The 21,280-nt window shown below is 40.3% G+C and overlaps 1 protein-coding gene across 7 annotated transcripts in view; it reads left to right on the forward strand.

Annotated features, from left to right (window-relative positions):
- The window catches only part of APC (APC regulator of WNT signaling pathway), a 189,218-nt gene that overhangs the window by 94,220 nt on the left and 73,718 nt on the right, over positions 1 to 21,280 (forward strand). For all 7 annotated transcript variants that reach the window (XM_073344697.1, XM_073344696.1, XM_073344701.1 and 4 more), the window contains 2 exons: positions 5,628 to 5,736; positions 17,398 to 17,511. In XM_073344697.1, the coding sequence (XP_073200798.1) occupies positions 5,628 to 5,736; positions 17,398 to 17,511 (223 nt within the window). The remainder of the gene's footprint in view (positions 1 to 5,627; positions 5,737 to 17,397; positions 17,512 to 21,280) is intronic.

Consider the following 21,280-nt stretch of genomic DNA (forward strand, 5'->3'; position numbering starts at 1 on the left):
GATCACTGCAAAATTTGCAAGTCGTTTAAACCGCGGACTAAGAGAGAAAGAGACATTAGGTTCCGGGCCATTCTCATGGAGTCGGTGCTGACCCCAGCTCTGGCGCGCTGCTCTGAGTCAGCACTAGGCACCGCCGCATCGCTGCACAGCGACCTCCCAGTGCCTTCGACTAGTCAGCACCGCTCCCCGTCTATGGGGCATAAGAAGGCTAAGTAAGTACCTTCTTCACAGCGGCACTGAGGTAAACCAGGGGCAGAGACTAGACCCATGTTGGGCAATCCTCAGTCCCCCCAGCCTCTAGGCCTCTGACTCATGTTGAGCGGAGTAGCCCAGCCGCGTCGGACTAGGCCTTCCCAGATGTCTGGATGCCGTCCACGCTGGTGAAAACTGAAACAAAGAAGTCATTAAGCACCTCTGCCATTTTCACATTTTCTGTGGTTATGTGAGTAGTGATGCAAATGTAATATATAAAACAGGGATAGGCAACCTATGGCAGGAGTGCCAAAGGCGGCATGCAAGCTGATTTTCAGTGGTACTCACACTGCCCAAGTTGTGGCCACCTGTCTGGGGAGCTCTGCATTTTAATTTAATTTTAAATGAAGCTTTTTAAACATTTTAAAAACCTTATTTACTTTACATACAACAAGAGTTTAGTTATATATTAGAGACTTACAGAAAGAGACCTTCTAAAAACGTTAAAATGTATTACTGGCACGCAAAACCTTAAATTAGAGTGAATAAATGAAGACTCGGCACACCACTTCTGAAAGGTTGCCGACTCCTGATATAAAAGCATGAAATAAAGTCTACCTTACATGATCTTTGTGTGTAGAGTATAGTTTTTATGTTCAAATGTGCTTTTTGCCACAAGTGTAGAACTCTTATGGTATCAAGTGCATAATCAACAATTTCAACTGCATTGGTAAATTTTATACATAAAGTATGAGACTTAATTTTGACAATGATTTCTTGCTCAGAAGATCACATCCAAATAATAGCAAAACGTTCTTTAAAATGTGAAGCTAACTTGATGGCAGCCCATTGGCCTATTAAATGAGTTCTTGGCTTTTGATGCACTTGTCCTGTTTATGCAGAGATTAGACAGGTAGAGAAATGATGTGCGCTTGCAGCTGTTCTGTATCTTCTGTAGCATTACATGCTGGTTGCTTCATAGACCGTGCAAGGTATTACTAGTAAAGTCTCATTAACTTTTGCCTCTGAATCAAAGAGGATCATGTAGTTATTTTACCATTTTTGAGAGAGAACAATAAAGGGGGAACAAAACTGTTTCTAGTATCTGAAATATTTTTAGAGATTTCCCTTACCTCCGTTGATGTTTAATCCATAATATAATTTTGGGATTTCAAAAGATTACTGGGCAAGACATTCAAAAATGCTTCAGTACATCAAAACCTTTAAAATATGGGGCAAATACTAGAAGTCATTTAAGCTAACTTGTTGTTTTAACAACCTGTGTGCACTATTTGATGTCTGCATTTTAGCGTACAGAATTCCAAATCTTGTTTGAACCATCTTTTAGGATTTAAGGGGACATAGCTACTACTTGTGTAGGAGCTGTTGTTCCCCCTGTACATCATCTTTATTCTCTCCTTTATTTTGTTTGGGCGTTAGCCTCCCTTTTTTGCTTTCCATCATTTGTTTTGTTAATCTTTCTCTCTTGTCAATAAGAAACATCAGTGGATAAATCTTCAAGCAGATTCTAAAAACAGTATATCTTCTACACACACATTTTTTACTACAAATAATTTGATGTCTGTAGACCGAATCAGGTAATCTTTTTGTTTGCATTCTTAATGTATCTATAGTCAGCAGTAGTTGAGAATTATCTGAATCCCACTTGCAGAAATTTTTTTTAAAAATAAAAATTGCTTTTAAAGACAGAATTAATTGCACCTTTGTAGATCTCACTTCACAACTGTCACCTCTGTTCCTTCCTGCAACACTAGAATAAGTACCCTCTTTTGTCTTTTCCTCACTAATCCGAGTATAAAACCTGTCTGTCTAAATATGTAGTCTTATCTATCTTCGTATTATTGTGTTATTGTGTGAGCAATTCTGGTTTAGCTTAACTGAAACTACAACAATGTGATATGGAAAGAGATTTCATCAGGTTCATGTTTAAATATATTCAGCGCCCCAGTCTTTTGGGTCTAAAATGAGGGGGAAAACAGCTAGGTGAATAGTGTGCTGCACGTTAATCTATTTTAAGACTAATACGGCTGTCATTAAGGTTACAATTCATTTTTGATGGATGTTTTTATGCTAGATTTGGGAATTCCAGATAATCCTTGTTATATAGGCCATTAAAAAAGATCCAAAATAACTAGGCTCCTGTTGTTTTCTCAGATATTTTAAAGCTTGCCATTTCCATAGTAGGTATTGTTCTCCGTTTCACCAAAGTATCCATGAATTAGAAAACAACAGCAGGAGATAGTTAGGGAATTAATAATGTGATCTAGATACCATTGCAAAGCTTCCATTCTGAGTCCAGTTAAGGTAACTTGTGGCTAAGGTTCTTTCTGTAATTAATATTGAGTTTGTCAGCAAAGCAGGTTTTAAACAGTTTGCCAGTGTGGTGAATACCAAGCATAACTATTTTAAAACATAGGTTGAACACTGTTCTAAATTAGTCCTTAGGCTTGGAAGCTTAATCAGGTCCAGGTCAGCATGGAAACATTGGCAGGGTAGTAGAAGGAGCTTGTACTACTGCTATCTGTTCGGTTTAAAAACATTTGTTTATGGTAGTGCGCGCACTGTGCTCTGTGCTTGACAAAGATTCAAGAAGGAACATGGGTCCTGTCCAGGGAGTTCACAATCTAAGGACAGAGAGAGAAAGAGACAGGCTAGGGAAAGGAAAATAACAGGCAAATTAATATGTTAACGTCCTATCCTATTGTTAAATAGCTGACTTCAGTTCTCAGGCTTTTCAGTCCAGTACCTTTTTATGAATACTGTATTCACTTAATGCTTTAAAATAAATCACCTGGAGAATTTTTTGTCCAGTTGTCTAGATATACTGAAACGTTAAGTAGTGAATTCTGAATAGTTGCTATATTAGGGAAGGTTATATCCATTACTATTTGAATAAAGTTAACAATATGTCAGTGGTTCCCAAACTGGGGTTCGCAAAATGTTACAGGTTGTTCTCCGGAAAAAAATTCTCTAATGGCGGACAGAGTTGTCTCTAGGGACCCCAGGTAGCATGGGGCCAGCAGCCCAGAGCCCCTGGACTTCCAAGAGCTAAGCAAATCAAAGCAAGCATATCAATCACACTGAGGAGATTTAAACTTCAAGACTCCTTAAAGAAATGGAAAGGGACGTGGATATTTTTTGCTGTTTTTAAAATTAAATAGGCAGCTAGTATTGTTTTTAAAATTATTATGAAGAACAAGTTTAAGCTTTGTTGTAATGTGCGTTGTTTGCCTGGACTGCTCCAGACCTGAATGCTTGTATAGGAGGAACTCTTTGAGTTGGCTTCTTAAATACCTTCATGCTGTTTCACATCTGATACTCCTGGATGAAACATAGGAGCCTTGTCTTATAACAGGCTTATTCAAAGTGATGCAAGCTACAAAAGTGAGATCTTGGATGAGTGTTGCCATTTGCATAATGTAATAAAAATACTGTAACGATAAATAATAATTAATAATAAATAGTGGGTAATAAGCATGGCATAAAAACAAATTTTATATTTCCAAGATCACTGCTTTTATAATTTATACTCAGGTAAAGGAGAAAATACCTGGAAATATTGATTTTTAGAGGGGGTTCGCAAGACTTGATATTTTAGTGAAAGGGGTTCACTGGTTGTTTGGGAACCACTGCAATATGTTTATAGGAACTTAGATTGAGAAAACCCTACCTATTGGAGCAATGATTCATCTGAAATGTCTACTAGACAGATTTACTTGGACCTACAATTATCTTTTTCCTTTTCTCTAATGTCTGTCAAAGAGCAATATGAGCATTTCAGAAGGGAAAAGTAATAACAGGAGAGACTTTTAGAAGAAACTATCGGTAGTAGATTTTTAGAAGAGACTGATTTCGGTGGAGGTTTGTATCGAAGTGGGATCTGCCTGTATGGATCTAGTTGTAGGATCAGGGCCTTGAAATTATTATTTTTGTATGCCTGTACCATATAATAACTATAGGGAATTGCAGTAAAGAAAATAGTCACAATTTATATTGGAATAAAATTATATTTCATAAAAAGAATAATAAAGAGAACTTAATAAATGGGTGATCAATTTTATAGATTGTGCTTATAACCATCTATAACACATACTACTCATGTCTGTAACATGCTTGTAAATATCTATAATTTATTAACTCATTATAAATACTTATAAATGTAAAAGAAATGGTCTGTAATCACCATTTAATCAATTTATTTGATTTTGAATCCATCATTTGGAATGGGAGGGAGGAGACAACAGGATAGTACAGAGACAGCAAATATTTTGGGGACTTTGCTATAATGGAGGATTGAGGTATATAGATTTTCTTTTAGTGCTAGTATCTTATTTTTTAAAAAGGTAATTAGTTTGCTACATTGGGAGAAGTATACCACCAAAAAGAGAAAATAAAATGGTCTAAAATGGATTGCACAGGATGTAAATTAGCACAGATCTAATAATACTTACCTTTCATATAATGCTTCTCATCTGTGGATTTCACCGTGCTTTTACAAAGAAAAAGAGGTATTCTACTTCCATTTTACAGTGGAACTTAAGGCACAGAGCATTTCCAATGATTTGCCAAAAGTCACACAGCAGAGCCAGGGACTGAAGAACAGAACACAGGTCTCTGAACTTCTCGTTCAGTTCCGTCATCACCAAGTCTCATCTTTTCAATTTGACACTTTATGTATATATCAAGGTTTACTGTGTATTTGCTGCCATATTTATAATTAAGGCTATGTTTTAGTCACGGGTATTTTTAGTAAAAGTTATGGACAGGTCAGGGGCAGTAAACAAAAATTTACAACCCATGACCTGTACATGACTTCTACTATATACCCCTGACTAAATCTTGTGGGGACTGGCCTGGGGGTGCTGCAGGGACTCGGGGAGAGGGAGGACGGCCCAGGACCCCCGCTGGTGCTGGAGGGGTGCAGGTGGCAATGCACAGCCCAGGACCCCCGCTCGTGCTGGGGGTGGGGGGTTTGACTGGGCCGGCAGGCTCCCTACTTAGCGCCACACTTCCCGGGAAGTGGGGACGTCCACCTTGCTCAGCTCCTAGGCGGAGGTGTAGCCAGGCAGCTCTGTGCGCTGCCTCTGCTGAGATCGCCGGCTTCGCAGCTACCGTTGCTGGGAACCGCGGCCAATGGGAGTGGCGCGGGATGGTGCCTGCAGGCTGAGGGAGCGCGCAGAGCTGCATGGCCATGCCTCCGCCCAGGAGCTGAGCCAGGCGGATGTTGCCACTTCTGGGAAGCTCCCCGAGGCAAGCACCTCCCAGAGCCTGCCACATCCCTGAGCTGCCCCCGGGCCAGGCGTACCGGCTGCTGCAGAAGTCAAAGGGTCACGGAAAGTCACAGAATCCATGACAAACTCGCAGCCTTATTTATAATTGTTAATGGAAACTTACTGATTTTGTTTTTTTAATAGATCTCTATTGCTGGCTGAGCTTGAAAAGGAAGAGAAAGAAAAGGACTGGTATTATGCTCAGCTTCAGAACTTGACTAAGAGGATAGATAGTCTCCCTCTTACTGAAAATGTAAGTATCTACCATAGCAGCTTATTGTCTCATGTAACTGGTGCTGTGATGTGCATTTTGATGCTCTGTATATTTTATAAACTAGTTAAAATTCTTTTTTTGTGAAAAGAGTGTTTCCTATGCTCCAAATAAATATCAAATATTCTGTTTAAATAATATAATTGCACTAATACCAGCAATTGCCTGCTTTCAAATGTCACTTTACAAGGAAAAATCCATGCAAGAAGTCCCCCTCATAGGGAGGAACATGGTGAAATCTCATGCTGTGTTAATTAAAATATGCTATTTTTACTCTTTTGACGTTCTACATCAAAGTCCTTAATTTCTAGCAGCTTCAGAATTTTCTTTAACTTTGAGAAGCAGTATTATGTTAGCCAAAAATACAGCTTCAGTAGTGAAATATGGGTATAGATTTTGCAGATGCAGCTGACCCTCTGGGACTTCGCTTTGTCACCTGCAGCACCATAAATGGGAATGAAAAAAATACTACAGCAACACTGACTTTTTTACTATGAATAATTAAGGCTGAGGACTTTAGCAGGAAACATGTACTGTATTAATAAACTTTTCTGAAACAGTTTTAACAGTACATATGTAAGGGTAAAGACACATGTCATATTATGCCAATTGTATCACATTTGAACAAAACAGTTTTGAATCATAGAAATGTAGGTCAGAAAGGGACCTCAAGAGGTCACCTAGTCCAGACCCCTGCACTGAAGCCGGGCCAAATATATCTAGACTATCCCTGACAGGTGTTTGTCTGACCTTTTCTCAAAAAATCTCCAATGACAGGAATTCCACAACCTTCTTTGGAAGCCTGTTCCAATGTTTAGCTATCTTTATAGATAGAAAGTTTTTCCTTCTGTCTAACCTAAATCTCCCTTACTGCAGAATAAGCCCATTACTTCTTGTCCTACCTTCAATGGACATGGAGAACAATTGATCACCGTCCTTATTATAATAGCCCTTAACATATATGAAGACTGTTATCAGTTCCCCCCACTTAGTCCTCTTTTCTCAATATTCAACATACCAAGCTTTTTTAATCTTTCTTCGTAGGTCATGTTTTCTAAACATTTCATCATTTCTATAGCTCTCCTCTGGACTTTCTCCAATTTGTCCACATCTTTCTTAAAGTATGGAACCCAGAACTGGAGACAGTATTGCAGCTGAGGCTTCACCAGGGCTGAGTAGATCAGTGGAGTTACCTCCTGTGTGTTACATTCGACACTCCAGTTGATACACCCTAGAATGTTAGTCTTTTTTTTGCAGCTTCATCACATATTGACTCATATTCAATTTGTGATCCACAACAATGCCCAGTGGTCCCCAAACGGTGGGGCTCACCCCTGTAGGGAACACAGAGGAATGTTCAATGGGGTGCAGCAGGGCCTGGGCCAGCCCCTATGTGGGGGAGGGGAGGGAGCACCATCCAGCCCCTCTCTGCTCCCAGCTCCACCCTGGCCTGAGCCTTCTTAGCAACAATGGCACACTGTTGACTCATATCCAGCTTCTCGTCCATTGTCACCTCTAGGTCCTTTTCTGCAGAACTGCTGCCGAACCATTCGGTTCCTAGTCTGAAGCGGTGCATGGGATTCTTCCGTCCTAAGTGCAGGACTCTGCACTTGTCCTTGTTGATCCTCATCAGATTTCTTTTGGCCCAATCCTCTAATTTGTCTAGGGTCCTCTGTATCCTATCCCTACTCTCCAACATATCTGCCTCTCCTCACAGTTTAGTGTCATCTGCAAACTTGCTGAGGGTGCAATCCACACCATCCTCCAGATCATTAATGAAGATATTGAACAAAACTGGCCCAAGGACCGACCCTTGGGGCACTCCACTTGATACCGGCTGCCAACTAGACATGGAGCCATTGATCACTACCCGTTGAGCCCGACAATCTAGCCAGCTTTCGATCCACCTTATAGTCCATTCATCCAGCCCATACTTTTTTAACTTGCTGGCAAGAATACCATGGGAGACCGTGTCAAAAGCTTTGCTAAAGTCAAGGAACAACACTTCCACCGCTTTCCCCTCATCCAGAGAGCCAGTTATCTCGTCATAGAAGGCAATTAGATTAGTCAGGCATGACTTGCCCTTGGTGAATCCATGCTGACTGTTCCTGATCACTTTCCTCTCCTCTAAGTGCTTCAGGATTGTTTCCTTGAGGACCTGCTCCATGATTTTTCCAGGGACTGAGGTGAGGCTGACTGGCCTGTAGTTCCCAGGATCCTGCTTCTTCCTTTTTAAAAGATGGGCACTACATTAGCCTTTTTCCAGTCATCCGGGACCTCCCCCGATTGCCATGAGTTTTCAAAGATAATGGCCAATGGCTCTGCAGTCACATCCGCCAACTCCTTTAGCACTCTCGGATGCAGTGCATCCAGCCCCATGGACTTGTGCTCGTCCAGCTTTTCTAAATAGTCCAGAACCACTTCTTTCTTCACAGAGGGCTGGTCAGCTCCTCCCCATGCTGTGCTGCCCAGTGCAGCAGTCTGGAAGCTGACCTGGTTCGTGAAGACAGAGGCAAAAAAAGCATTGAGTACATTAGGTTTTTCCACGTCCTCTGTCACTAGGTTGCCTCCCTCATTCAGTAAGGGGCCCACACTTTCCTTAACTTTCTTCTTGTTGCTAACATACCTGAAGAAACCCTTCTTGTTACTCTTACCTTCTCTTGCTAGCTGCACCTCCAGGTGTGATTTGGCCTTCCTGATTTCACTCCTGCATGCCCGAGCAATATCTTTATACTCTTCCCTGGTCATTTGTCCAATCTTCCACTTCTTGTAAGCCTCTTTTTTATGTTTAAGATCAGCAAGGATTTCACTGTTAAGCCAAGCTGGTCGCCTGCCATATTTACTGTTCTTTCTACACATCGGGATGATTTGTCCCTGTAACCTCAATAAGGATTCTTTAAAATACAGCCAGCTCTCCTAGACTCCTTCCCCCCCTATGTTATTCTCCCAGAGGATGCTGCCCATCAGTTCCCTGTGGTTGTCAAAATCTGCTTTTCTGAAGTCCAGGGTCCGTATTCTGCTGCTCTCCTTTCTTCCCTGTGTCAGGATCCTGAACTCAACCATCTCATGGTCACTGTCTCCCAGGTTCCCATCCACTTTTGCTTCCCCTACTAATTCTTCCTGGTTTGTGAGAAGCAGGTCAAGAAGAGCTCTGCCCCTAGTTGGTTCCTCCAGCACTTGCACCAGGAAATCGTCCCCTACACTTTCCAAAAACTTCTTGGATTGTCTGTGCACCGCTGTATTGCTCTCCCAGCAGATATCAGGGTGGTTGAAGTCTGCCATGAGAACCAGGGCCTGCTATCTAGTAACTTCCGTTGGTTTCTGGAAGAAAGTCTCATCCACCTCACCCCCCTGATACGGTGGTCTATAGCAGACTCCCACCACAACATCACCCTTGTTGCTCACGCTTCTAAACTTAATCCAAAGACACTCAGGTTTTTCTGCAGTTTCATACCGGAGCTCTGAGCAGTCATACTGCTCTCTTACATACAATGCAACTCCCCCACCTTTTCTGCCCTGCCTGTCCTTCCTGAACAGTTTATATTCATCCATGACAGTACTCCAGTCATGTGAGTTATCCCACCAAGTCTCTTTTATTCCAATCACATCATAATTCCTTGACTGTGCCAGGACTTCCAGTTCTCCCTGCTTGTTTCCCAGGCTTCTTGCATTTGTGTATAGGCACTTGAGATAACTTGCTGTGTGTCCTCCTTTCTTAGTATGAGGCAGGAGCCCTCCCCTTTCGTGTTCTCCTGCTCGTGCTTCCTCCCGGTATCCCATATCCCCACTTACCTCAGGGCTTTTGTCTCCTTCCCCCAGTCAACCTAGTTTAAAGCCCTCCTCACTAGGTTAGACAGCCTGCTTCCAAAGATGCTCTTCCCTCTCTTCGTTAGGTGAAGCCTGTCTCTGCCTAGCACTCTTCCTTCTTGGAACACCATCCCATGGTCAAAGACTCCAAAGCCTTCTCTCTGACACCACCTGCGTAGCCATTCGTTGACTTCCACGATTCAACAGTCTCTACCCAGGCCTTATTTGCACTGTAAGAAACAAAAGAAAATGTATTTTTCAATTCACCTAATACAAGTACTGTAGTGCAGTCCCTTTATCATGAAAGTTGAACTTACAAATGTAGAATTATGTACAAAAAAAAAAACTGCATTCAAAAATAAAACAATGTAAAACTTCAGAGCCTACAAATCCACTCAGTTTTACTTCTTATTCAGCCAATCGCTCAAACAAGCTTGTTACATTAGTGGGAGATAATGCTGCCCACTTCTTTTTTACAGTGTCACCTGAAAGTGAGAACAGGCATTCGCATGGCATTGTTGTAGCTGGCATTGCAATATTTTTACGTGCCAGAGATGCTTAAAAGTCATATGCCTCTTCATGCTTCGACCACCATTCCAGAGGACACGTGTCCATGATGATGACGGGTTCTGCTCAATAACTATCCAAACAGTGCAGACTGACACATGTTCATTTTCATCATCTGAGTCAGATGGCACCAACAGGAGGTTGATTTTGATGGTTTGGGTTCCGTAGGTACCGCATTGGAGTGTTGCTCTTTTGACTTCTGAAAGCATGTTCCACATCTTGTTCCTCTCAGATTTTGGAGGGCACTTCAGATTCTTAAACCTTGCGTCAAGTCCTGTTGCTATCTTTAGAAATCTCACATTGTTATCTTCTTTGCGCTTTGTGAAATCTGCAGCAAAAGTGTTCTTAAAATGAAGAACATGTGCTGAGTCGTCGTCTGAGACTACTATAACATGAAATATATGGCAGAATGTGGGTAAAATAGAGCTGGAGACATACAATTCTCCCCCAAAGAGTACAGTCACAAATTTAATTAATACATTCTTTTTTTAACAAGTGTCATCAGCATGGAAGCATGTCCTCTGGAATGATGGCTAAAGCATGAAGGGGCATACAAATGTTTAGCATATCTGGTATGAAAATAGCTTGCAATGCCAGCTACAAAAGTCCCATGCAAACGCCTGTTCTCACTTTCAGGTGACATTGTAAACAAGAAGAGGGCAGCATTGTCTCCCGTAAATGTAAACATACTTGTTTGTCTTAGCAATTGGCTGAATGAGAAGTAGGACTGAGTGAACTTGTAGGCTCTAAAGTTTTACATTATTTTGTTTTTGAGTGCAGTTACGTAACAAAAAATCTACATTTATAAAAGTTGCACTTTCACGATAAAGAGATTGCACTAAAGTACTTATGAGATTAATTGAAAAATACTGTTTCTTTTTTTTATCATTTTTATACTGCAAATATTTGTAATAAAAATAATATAAAGTGAGAGGTATACATTTTGTATTCTGTGTTGTAATTGAAATCAATATATTTGAAAATGTAGAATAACATCCAAAAATATGTAATAAATTTCAATTGGTATTCTATTTAACAATGCAATTAAAACTGCAATTAATTTTTTGAGTTAATCACATGAGTTAACTGTGATTAATTGACAGCCCTAATTATATACATTTACATGTATGATATATTTGTGTACGGTTGAAAACCTCTGTGTAGTCTGATTATTTTTTTTAATGAAGCTTCATGTATAGTGAAGTTTGTTCTGTGGAAAAAATATTTCTTCCCTTCAGGCAAATAAATAAAATATATGGCACATGACAATAAATAACATTGTATTAAAAGATTAGAAAAGTAAATTTTAAATTTGGCTCTAAAATTATCATTTAAAACTATATGAATGCCCTAGGGAAAAGAATTCCAACACATTCCAATATCCTGGAGTTAGGATAAATCTGAGATACACTGAAGAAAAAGAATTGAAGAGAGGCCAAAGTGTATGTGCAACGTATGAGATGGAATGTAAACCTAAATTTGGCAAATATAAAGTTTTGAGATACATCTCAAGCAAGTACAGGTTGTTATTTTTTAGTTTTTTATAATGTGTAAATAGGCAAATTATATACCAAATTTCTGCCCAGTGCCATATTTTTAAAAAGCTATATGTTAAAATGCTAAAATCAGGAGCCTAGGACATATCTGTCCACAGAAATACCCAGTGAAGTTTGTGGGATAGGGAACTTCTCCAGGATCTCCTTAATAATGTGGTATGGGGCGGTTATCCCATCCAGAAGCAAGGTTTGTTTCTATCTTCCACCATGCTTAATGCTTCAGGGTTCCACCCAGAACCCAGAGGTCCTGGGGGATCCACCAAAGGCTGGGACCCTTGATGCCGACTGTAGGTTATCCCTAGTTCAACACTCAGTACCCTGATTTACTCTAATCCTGGACATGCAAAACTTCCCTTGTATACCCCATTATCCCTCTTCAAGGATTTATTTTCCCTAGTAGAAGGGGATGTGTCAAGGCTGAATCCCCACTCTGGCACTTCAAGTGCAGAAGGTGGAGGCCCACAAGGATTTTAAAAATTAATACTTGCCACTCCAGGCTTGTATTACACTCCCAAGGTTACAACTTTTCTCTGACCTTGGCTTAGTAAACGCTGCCACCACCCAAATGCAAAAAAAGCTCTTGAACCCAGGAAGGAGCACTTGGGAATTCCTCCCTGTGGGGTACCCTCAAGCCCTTTCAGCCCCCTCTGGGGAAGAGCTGAGAAAGAAACAAAGGAAATTAGCTATTGCCACCAGCTAATTAAACAACATATGCACAAACCTCTTAGGACACCAAAAATCCAATTCTGTTCTTAAAAAAGGTAAATTTTATTAAAAACAAAAGGGAAGAAAATGCATCTGGAACTTAGGCTTTTGCTAGATTTTAAAGGAGCAATTCCAAAAATTAAGCACCCAAAATAGCTTTCTTGGGGGTTCAGCTTAAAGGTTACAAGCAAAACAAAAGTATCTGGAGTCAGTACACAGGAGATCCACAAGCCAAAATAAAGAAATAAACCTGATTGTGTCTATTTAAACATTCCCTGTCCAATGATTTTTTCTTGGTATGGAAGATTAATTTTCATACCTGGTTCAAGTCTTACACAGCATTCCTGCTTATAGCATTGCTGCTCCGTATCTCCTTCTCTGAAGAATAACAGACAAAGTGGAAGGTTTTTTTCCATTTTAAAAAGTTCTAGCCTTCCCATTGGCTCTTTTTTGGTTGGGTGCCCACTCCTTTTCTTTTACCTGTGGGCTTGGTAACCCTTTACAGGTAAAGCAAGCAGAGAACAGCCACCGAGAGGTACTTTATAGCTAACTGGCTGGCTGGGCGTTCATAAAAGGGACCTACCGCCACCCCCTTTCATTCATTACATGATGCATCCTAGAAGGAGCTGACTGAGGAGATAGCTGAGCCATTAGCGATTATCTTTGAAAAGTCATGGAAGACAGGAGAGATTCCAGAAGACTGGAAAAGGGCAAATATAGTGCCAATCTATAAAAAGGGAAATAAGGACATCCCAGAGAATTACAGACCTGTCATCTTAACTTCTGTACCTGGAAAGATAATGGAGCAAATAATTAAGCAATCAATTTGCAGACATCTAGAAGATAAGATGATAAGTAACAATCATTACGGATGTGTCAAAAACAAATAGTGTCAAACCAACCTGACAGCTTTCTTTCAGGATAACAAGCCTTGTGGATAAGGGGGAAGCGGTAGACGTGATGTATCTTGACTTTTTAGTAAAGTTTTTGATAATGTCTCGCATGACCTTCTCATAAACAAACTAGGGAAATGCAACCTAGATGGAGCTACTATAAGATGGATGCAAAGCTGGTTGGAAAACTGTTCCCAGAGAGTAATCATCTGTGGTTCACAGTCATACTGGAAATGCATAATGAGTGGGGTCCTGCAGGGATAAGTTCTGGGTCCAGTTCCGTTCAACATCTTCATCAGTGGTTTAGATAATGGGATACGGCGTACACTTATAAAGTTTGTGGATGATAGCAAGATGGGAGGGGTTGCAAGTGCTTTGGAGGATGGGATTAAAATTCAAAATGATCTGGACAAACTGGAGAAACGGTCTGAAGTAAATACAATGAAATTCAATAAGGACAAATGCAAAATACTCCATTTAGAAAGGAACAATCAGTTGTACACATACAAAATGGGAAATGACTGACTAGGAAGGAGTACTGCAGAAAGGGATCTGGAGGTCATAGTGGACCACAAACTAAATATGAGTCAACAGTGTAACGCTGTTGCAAAAAAAAGTGAACATCCTTCTCGGATGTATTAGGAGGAGTGTCGTAAGCAAGACACGAGAAGTAAAGGAATTGGCGGCTGTGATTGCAGAGCCATTGGCCATTATCTTTGAAAACTCGTGGCGAATGGGGGAAGTCCCAGATGACTGGAAAAAGGCTAATGTAGTGCCAATCTTTAAAAAAGGGAAGAAGGAGGATCCTGGGAACTACAGGCCAGTCAGCCTCACCTCAGTCCCCGGAAAAATCATGGAGCAGGGTCCTCAAGGAATCAATCCTGAAGCACTTACATGAGAGGAAAGTGATCAGGAACAGTCAGCATGGATTCACCAAGGGAAGGTCATGCCTGACTAATCTAATCGCCTTCTATGATGAGATTACTGGTTCTGTGGATGAAGGGAAAGCAGTGGATGTATTGTTTCTTGACTTTAGCAAAGCTTTTGACACGGTCTCCCACAGTATTCTTGCCAGCAAGTTAAAGAAGTACGGGCTGGATGAATGCACTATAAGGTGGGTAGAAAGCTGGCTAGATTGTCGGGCTCAACGGGTAGTGATCAATGGCTCCATGTCTAGTTGGCAGCCGGTATCAAGTGGAGTGCCCCAGGGGTCGGTCCTTGGGCCGGTTTTGTTCAATATCTTAAATGATCTGGAGGATGGTGTGGATTGCACCCTCAGCAAATTTGCGGATGATACTAAACTGGGAGGAGTGGTAGATACGCTGGAGGGCAGGGATAGGATACAGAGGGACCTAAACAAATTGGAGGATTGGGCCAAAAGAAATTTGATGAGGTTCAATAAGGACAAGTGCAGGGTCCTGCACTTAGGACGGAAGAACCCAATGTACAGCTACAGACTAGGGACCGAATGGCTAGGCAGCAGTTCTGCGGAAAAGGACCTAGAGGTGACAGTGGACGAGAAGCTGGATATGAGTCAACAGTGTGCCCTTGTTGCCAAGAAGGCCAATGGCATTTTGGGATGTATAAGTAGGGGCATAGCGAGCAGATCGAGGGATGTGATCGTTCCCCTCTATTCGACATTGGTGAGGCCTCATCTGGAGTACTGTGTCTAGTTTTGGGCCCCACACTACAAGAAGGATGTGGATACATTGGAGAGAGTCCAGCGAAGGGCAACAAAAATGATTAGGGGTCTGGAACACATGACTTATGAGGAGAGGCTGAGGGAACTGGGATTGTTTAGTCTGCAGAAGAGAAGAATGAGAGGGGATTTGATAGCTGCTTTCAACTACCTGAGAGGTGGTTCCAGAGAGGATGGTTCTAGACTATTCTCAGTGGTAGAAGAGGACAGGACAAGGAGTAATGGTCTCAAGTTGCAGTGGGGGAGGTTTAGGTTGGATATTAGGAAAAACTTCTTCACTAGGAGGGTGGTGAAACACTGGAATGCATTACCTAGGGAGGTGGTAGAATCTCCTTCCTTAGAAGTTTTTAAGGTCAGGCTTGACAAAGCCCTGGCTGGGATGATTTAATTGGGGATTGGTCCTGCTTTGAGCAGGGGGTTGGACTAGATGACCTCCTGAGGTCCCTTCCAACCCTGATATTCTATGATTCTAATTCTTCCGCTCTACTCAGTGTTGATTAGGCCTCAACTGGGGTATTGTGTCCAGTTCTGGGCACCACATTTTAGGAAGGATGTGGACAAATTTTCCAGAGAAGAGCGACAGAAATGATTAAAGTTCTAGAAAACATGACCTATGAGGGAAGATTGAAAAAATTGGGTTTGTTTAGTCTGGAAAAGAGAAGACTGAGAGGGGACATGATAACTTAACTGTTTTCAAGTATGTAAAAGAGGAAGAAGAAAAGCAATGGGCTTAAATTGCAGCAAGATAGGTTTAGGTTAGACATTAAGAAAAACTTCCTGTCAGCGTGAAATAAATTGCCTAGGGAGGTTGTGGAATTTCTATCATTGGAGATTTTAAAGACCATGTTAGACAAACATCTGTCAGGAGTGGTCTAGATAATACTTAGTCCTGCCATGAGTGTAAGGGACTGGACTAGATGACATCTTGAGGTCCCTTCCAGTTCTATGATTCTATGATTAAATTGATTTTTCTTGCAGGCTTTTATTTTTTGTCTATTAATTTTCAAAAGAACAGTACTTTTAAGTCTACATGAAGATGTTTAAAACTAGACTTGCTTGATGCCCTAGACAATATGCTGTGTGGGACCACCTGTAACTTTATTAATGGATTGGTGATTGACTAATCCATAACCAATATTGATCTTTTAGAGCACAGTGGTCAATAAATGTTCAGTCACTTGAGAGCTACTGCATTAGGAATATTGGTATCATTATCATTAGAATAAGAGTCTCTAGAAGCACATGAGAAACCATTGCAATTTATCAACAAATCCACTAAGCAGATAAACAATCCTGCAACCATTGAAATACAATAACAGACAGACAGATTGTGTAAAGGGTTGAGCCCTATGACTGGCATTACTCACATCTCGCAGGTCCTGCTGGGGGACCGTGGAGTGGCAGTCATTATCTTCCTCCTCCTCCTCCTGTGGTTGTCATCCTGGCTCTCCCCCTTGGCACCCTTCCCTCCCACTCCTCTTCCCCTGGCACAGAGGATGGGAAACACCTTTTTATCCTGAGTTATGCATATGCCTGCTAAGGTTCATGCATATGCATAAGGGTTCCAACTCCTTTTCTCTTATCCATACTTCCACACCCCACTAATTTAGGAATGCCCCATTTCTTATTGGCTGTCTCCTTAGTTTCCCTCATTCTCATTAACATCTCTGTCAGAAAGTTACCATAGCAACTAGAGGTTATTACAGAATCCCCCAAAATGTTACTGTTTGGCATCTTGTGGTATTAACTGGCACATTGCAGCATATTTTCAGGTCTGTTGCTTCATAGTTTCCAGAACATCAGCACGTACCCCATCTTTTACTTTAATATTACCCTTTACTGGTACAAGGTTACTTTAGTCTTGCCAAACTGTTTCATGCCTACAGCCTTGTGCGACTAAGCTGATTATATCACAGGCCTGTAGGCCCCATGTTACAGCATTAATTAATACTTATATTTCACCTCTAGACCCCAAATCTACTTAATATGTTTTATTCTTGGGGTATGAGCTTGATAATCTACTGCATCTAACAATACTGTAGTAAAAGTACCTGTATTAGCAGTGGTTGATTAATATGTACATAGAAGTTTTTTTTTTCATACTTAGAAAGCTTGCAGAATAAATAAGTCTTCTAGTGGTATGCTGATTTACATATTTTGGTGTCTGAATCCTCCTTGCATGTTGTGGTGTGGTCTTTTGTTTAGACAGCTTACGTGATTTACAGGAAAAAAGCTAGCCGTTGGATACTAGTATGTATCCTTGTTGATAACCAATAAAATTTTATTTTAGGCCCAGTGTTCAGTTTTTGTCTAGATTTATGAAGTACCAGTATGAAATTAATTGTTCTGCATTTGTTCAGGATAGTTTTTATCCAGAATTGCTTGCTAAAATGTCTTTTCCGTGTTTGGATTCCAGTTCTCCTTGCAAACAGACATGACAAGAAGGCAGTTAGAATATGAAGCGAGGCAAATCAGAGCTGCCATGGAAGAACAATTAGGTACTTGTCAGGACATGGAGAAGCGGGCACAGGTAATGTAATTTTTTTTTAAACTATGTTTTACTTTTTAAAGTTAAACTGAATAGAATGGGTTATCCTTTTGATTTTCTTAAATTATTGGTGATTGTGTCTTTGAACGTTTATGAACACAGCAGTGTCTTAGAGTTTTTCCACGTAGAGAACTTTTTAAATATTAAAATGGGTATCAAAACATGTATTGTACAAAATCCCTGCCCTCTACAGTAAATGAACAAATATCCCTCTACTGGATTAGTAGAAGACTTAGGAGCAGTTTTGAGAATTTATGAGGTAGAAAATCCTTCCAAAAGGGGAGTATTTTTAAATATTGGTTAATGAGTATTATAACTGTAATTTTAAATAACATGTGTCTGAAACTGCATTTTTTTCTATTCTGCTATACTGTCTTCTTTTAGTTTGCATTATTGAGTTTAAAATAAAATCCCACTGCTTTTGTTAAACTTTGTCACCAAAGTACATATATAAAGGGCTAATCATTAAGTCCAGATGAACCAACAAAAATATACTCATACTCATAAACTCATATTCCCATAAATCCCTGTTTGCTCCAGCAAAGGGTTGTTTTGCCTTCATGAATGCATGCATAATTTTGCAAGCAGACTATTTCATCCATATTTGAAAATAGAACCCAAAATGGAGCTGTGTGGCACGAGAAATGGAAATTATCAATTGCTGACTGCTGATGCAGACTACTGTCACTGTGTCAATGTTGGATAACCTTGATAATTCATTACCACCAGTTCCAAAGCATTTACGTAAATAACTCTCAGCAGAATTGCATGCTTTCTTGTGACTGAAAGTTTTATCAAAATGAATTAATCAAAGTAATATACTCTTCAATCTTCATTTTCTTCATTGAACTCTCACTTTAATACAAAATAAATATGAAGTAATTTTAATTAGTCAAGTGTCTAATTATTTTTAAGAAGATTTTTCATAATGAAACAGGTAAACAAACTAGTGGGACTTTCCCGGTATCCCTGGTTTATGTAAAATTCATTTTTGGCAGCATAATCTGTAGTTTCTCATTTTAAGACTCACTCTTTCAGGTGTGTAGATTAAGGCTGTAGGAGAAAGCAATGTTGAACCACCAGCAGAAGTGTTAAATGTAGTCCTTTATTATGAACACTTTGGTATGGTGAAGTAAGATGAGTGGGAACTGTAGCCTGGATGCCCAGCTTTTATGGGCACTCAAAAGAGCCGCTTCTGTTGTTTGAAGTAGGAGTAACGGATATATTTAAAATGGCACACCCTATCTGGTCACTGGTTTTAACCTTTAAACACTCTTCCTCTCTCTTCTCTCCCTCCACTCCCCAACTGTAGCTTTATTATTTTGAAAGGATGTTATCTCTAAGTAGCTACCTCCTTATATGTCCTGTTTTCTGCTAGGAATTAACATAGGTAGATCTTTGTTCATGAAACCCTTTAAAAATGTTCACTGTCCTGTTGATTGTAATCAAAGCACCATCCCTATATTTCTACAAAATTCAGAAAAAGAAGGGAAGATATGTGTGTGTGCAAGAAAACTATAACTTTCTTCTGAACATGACCTCTAGCTCATCCTGGATTTTTCATATCAAGGGTAGAAATTGTGATATTAAAAATAGATAAAAGCTAACTGGCTTTCCTAGGAGTAAACTGACATGTTGATAGTGAACTCTATGTAGATTAGTTCACCATAGTGTTCAAGTAATATAAACTAGGCTATTCAAACTTGCAAATGCAATGAACTCATACATTCTGCAGCTTTCATTCTGCTCCATGGTTTTCTAAGCTTTTAATGTCTTCTGTCAGAATGTATATCTGACACTAAACATTTCACATGTAAAACGTAAGCTTGTGGAAAAAGAAACAATTTAGCCATATAAAAATGTGAAAACAATTAAAAGAGCCATATTACAAAGGAGGTTAGCCATTTAAATAGTTGTTAAGGAAGTTATAATAAACTGACTTGGTCCACTTCCTAGAGTTCATAACTTCATGTGGAGATTAGAATTGACAAAAAGAGAAAACAGATTTAACCTGTTTTGTTTAACTTGACCCTTTGAACAATTCTGTAATACTGCTGCTGTTAATAGAGAGAGGTCAAAACTAGAACCATGGATTTTAACTCTTTAAGATTTTGGAGAGAGTAAAAGTTAAAAATTTTAATCCTGCCCTTACAAATTTTGTTTCTACTTGAATTAAAAATGAGAAGGCTCTTATTTGTCCTGAACATATAATCATAGAAATGTAACCCTGGAAAGGACTTTGAGAGGTGATCTAGTCCAGTGTTTTCAAACTTCTTTTCCTCGCGACCTAGTTGAAGAAAATTGTGGATGCCCGCCACCCAACGTAACTCTAGTTAAAAGATATAATTTTCATAAAATCATAATAATGCAATACATTCCAGCTTTAACCCACTTTACATAACTAACAGTAGACAAAGTCATTACTTTTAAACAAAACACTATAAAGGCGATCAGGTTAAGTTTCACTTACTTAATGTGACTGGTGGGGCTGTGTGTTCCTCATGATCTCGTTCCAGTCAGGATTGCAGGATGAAAGGGCTACCAGCATATCAGGTCCACTGTTCAGTCAGTTTCTTTCTTTAGTTTTTAATCTTGTCAAAGTTTAAAATCCAGCTTCACACATGTGGGTTGTTGTGAAAGGTAGTGACAAGAGCACACTTACTTTACTTAGCTGTGGATATTCTTTGGAAACACTGATCCAAAATGATGACAGGTTTATTGACTTGTGCCGTGTTTTCAGAGTGTTATCACAGGTGAGATGCAGCAGCTCATTCTCTTGCTCAGACGTGAGATTTAGCTCCATTATTGCCTCACGGTTTTTGAAAGCAAAAGGATCTTTCACCAGAGTTTTTCATTCAAATATTCAAACTCCTTTATTGGGAAATTGCGACTAAACTGTCAGAGCTGCAAGATGTAACTGTCTGATAGTTTTCATTTCATTCACTTTTTCCTCACTGGTAGTGTTCTCCTCAATGTGTTGTAACAGTGTTGGGAACATGTAGTAGCTGGGCCGATTACTTTTCAGACGTGCTTGCCACAGTGCCAATGACTTCTGAATCACTTATATCTCTTCACAATGTTGAAACAAATCATTGCATCTTCCTTGTAACTTCAAGTTTAGTTCATTTAAAATCGAGAAAATGTCAACAAGGTATGACAACGTATTAACCAACTGTCATCAAACAAAGTTGCCAAGTTACTGTTTCCCCACCCAAAAAAATAAATGTTGTTCCTGGGTTTTTACACCCTGATAAGTACTGTGCCCCATGACAGCCACTTATTTCAGTGTGAAACAGTAAATGCATGTGTCCTGTTCCCATGTCTGAGCGTAGCACTTCAGAAACCCTGCTGTTAAGTGAGCACCCTTTAATGAAGTTTACGATTTTGACTACTTCCTTCAGTACTGCCATAAGATCAGCAGGAATACCCCTGGACGCCAAAGCTTTGCGGTGAATGAAACAGTGATTCCAAACAATGTCATTGCCAGCTGCATCACAGATTTTTTTCACAACTCCACTTTTCTTTCTGGTCATATTTGCTGCATCCTAGGTGAAGGCGCTCAAGTGGCTCCATGCGGCTCTTGCCCACAGGCACCACCCCTCCTCCCCCAGTTCCCATTGGCTGGTTCCTGGCCAGTGGGAGTGTGAAGCCTGTGCTCAGGGTGGGGGCAGCGTGCGGAGCCCTGTGGCCCCCCTGCCTAGAAGCCAGACCCACTGCTTCCAGGCGCAGTACGGTGTCGGAACAGTTAGGA

This window comes from Lepidochelys kempii, chromosome 5, assembly GCF_965140265.1.
Source record: "Lepidochelys kempii isolate rLepKem1 chromosome 5, rLepKem1.hap2, whole genome shotgun sequence".
Lineage (NCBI taxonomy): Eukaryota > Metazoa > Chordata > Testudines > Cheloniidae > Lepidochelys > Lepidochelys kempii.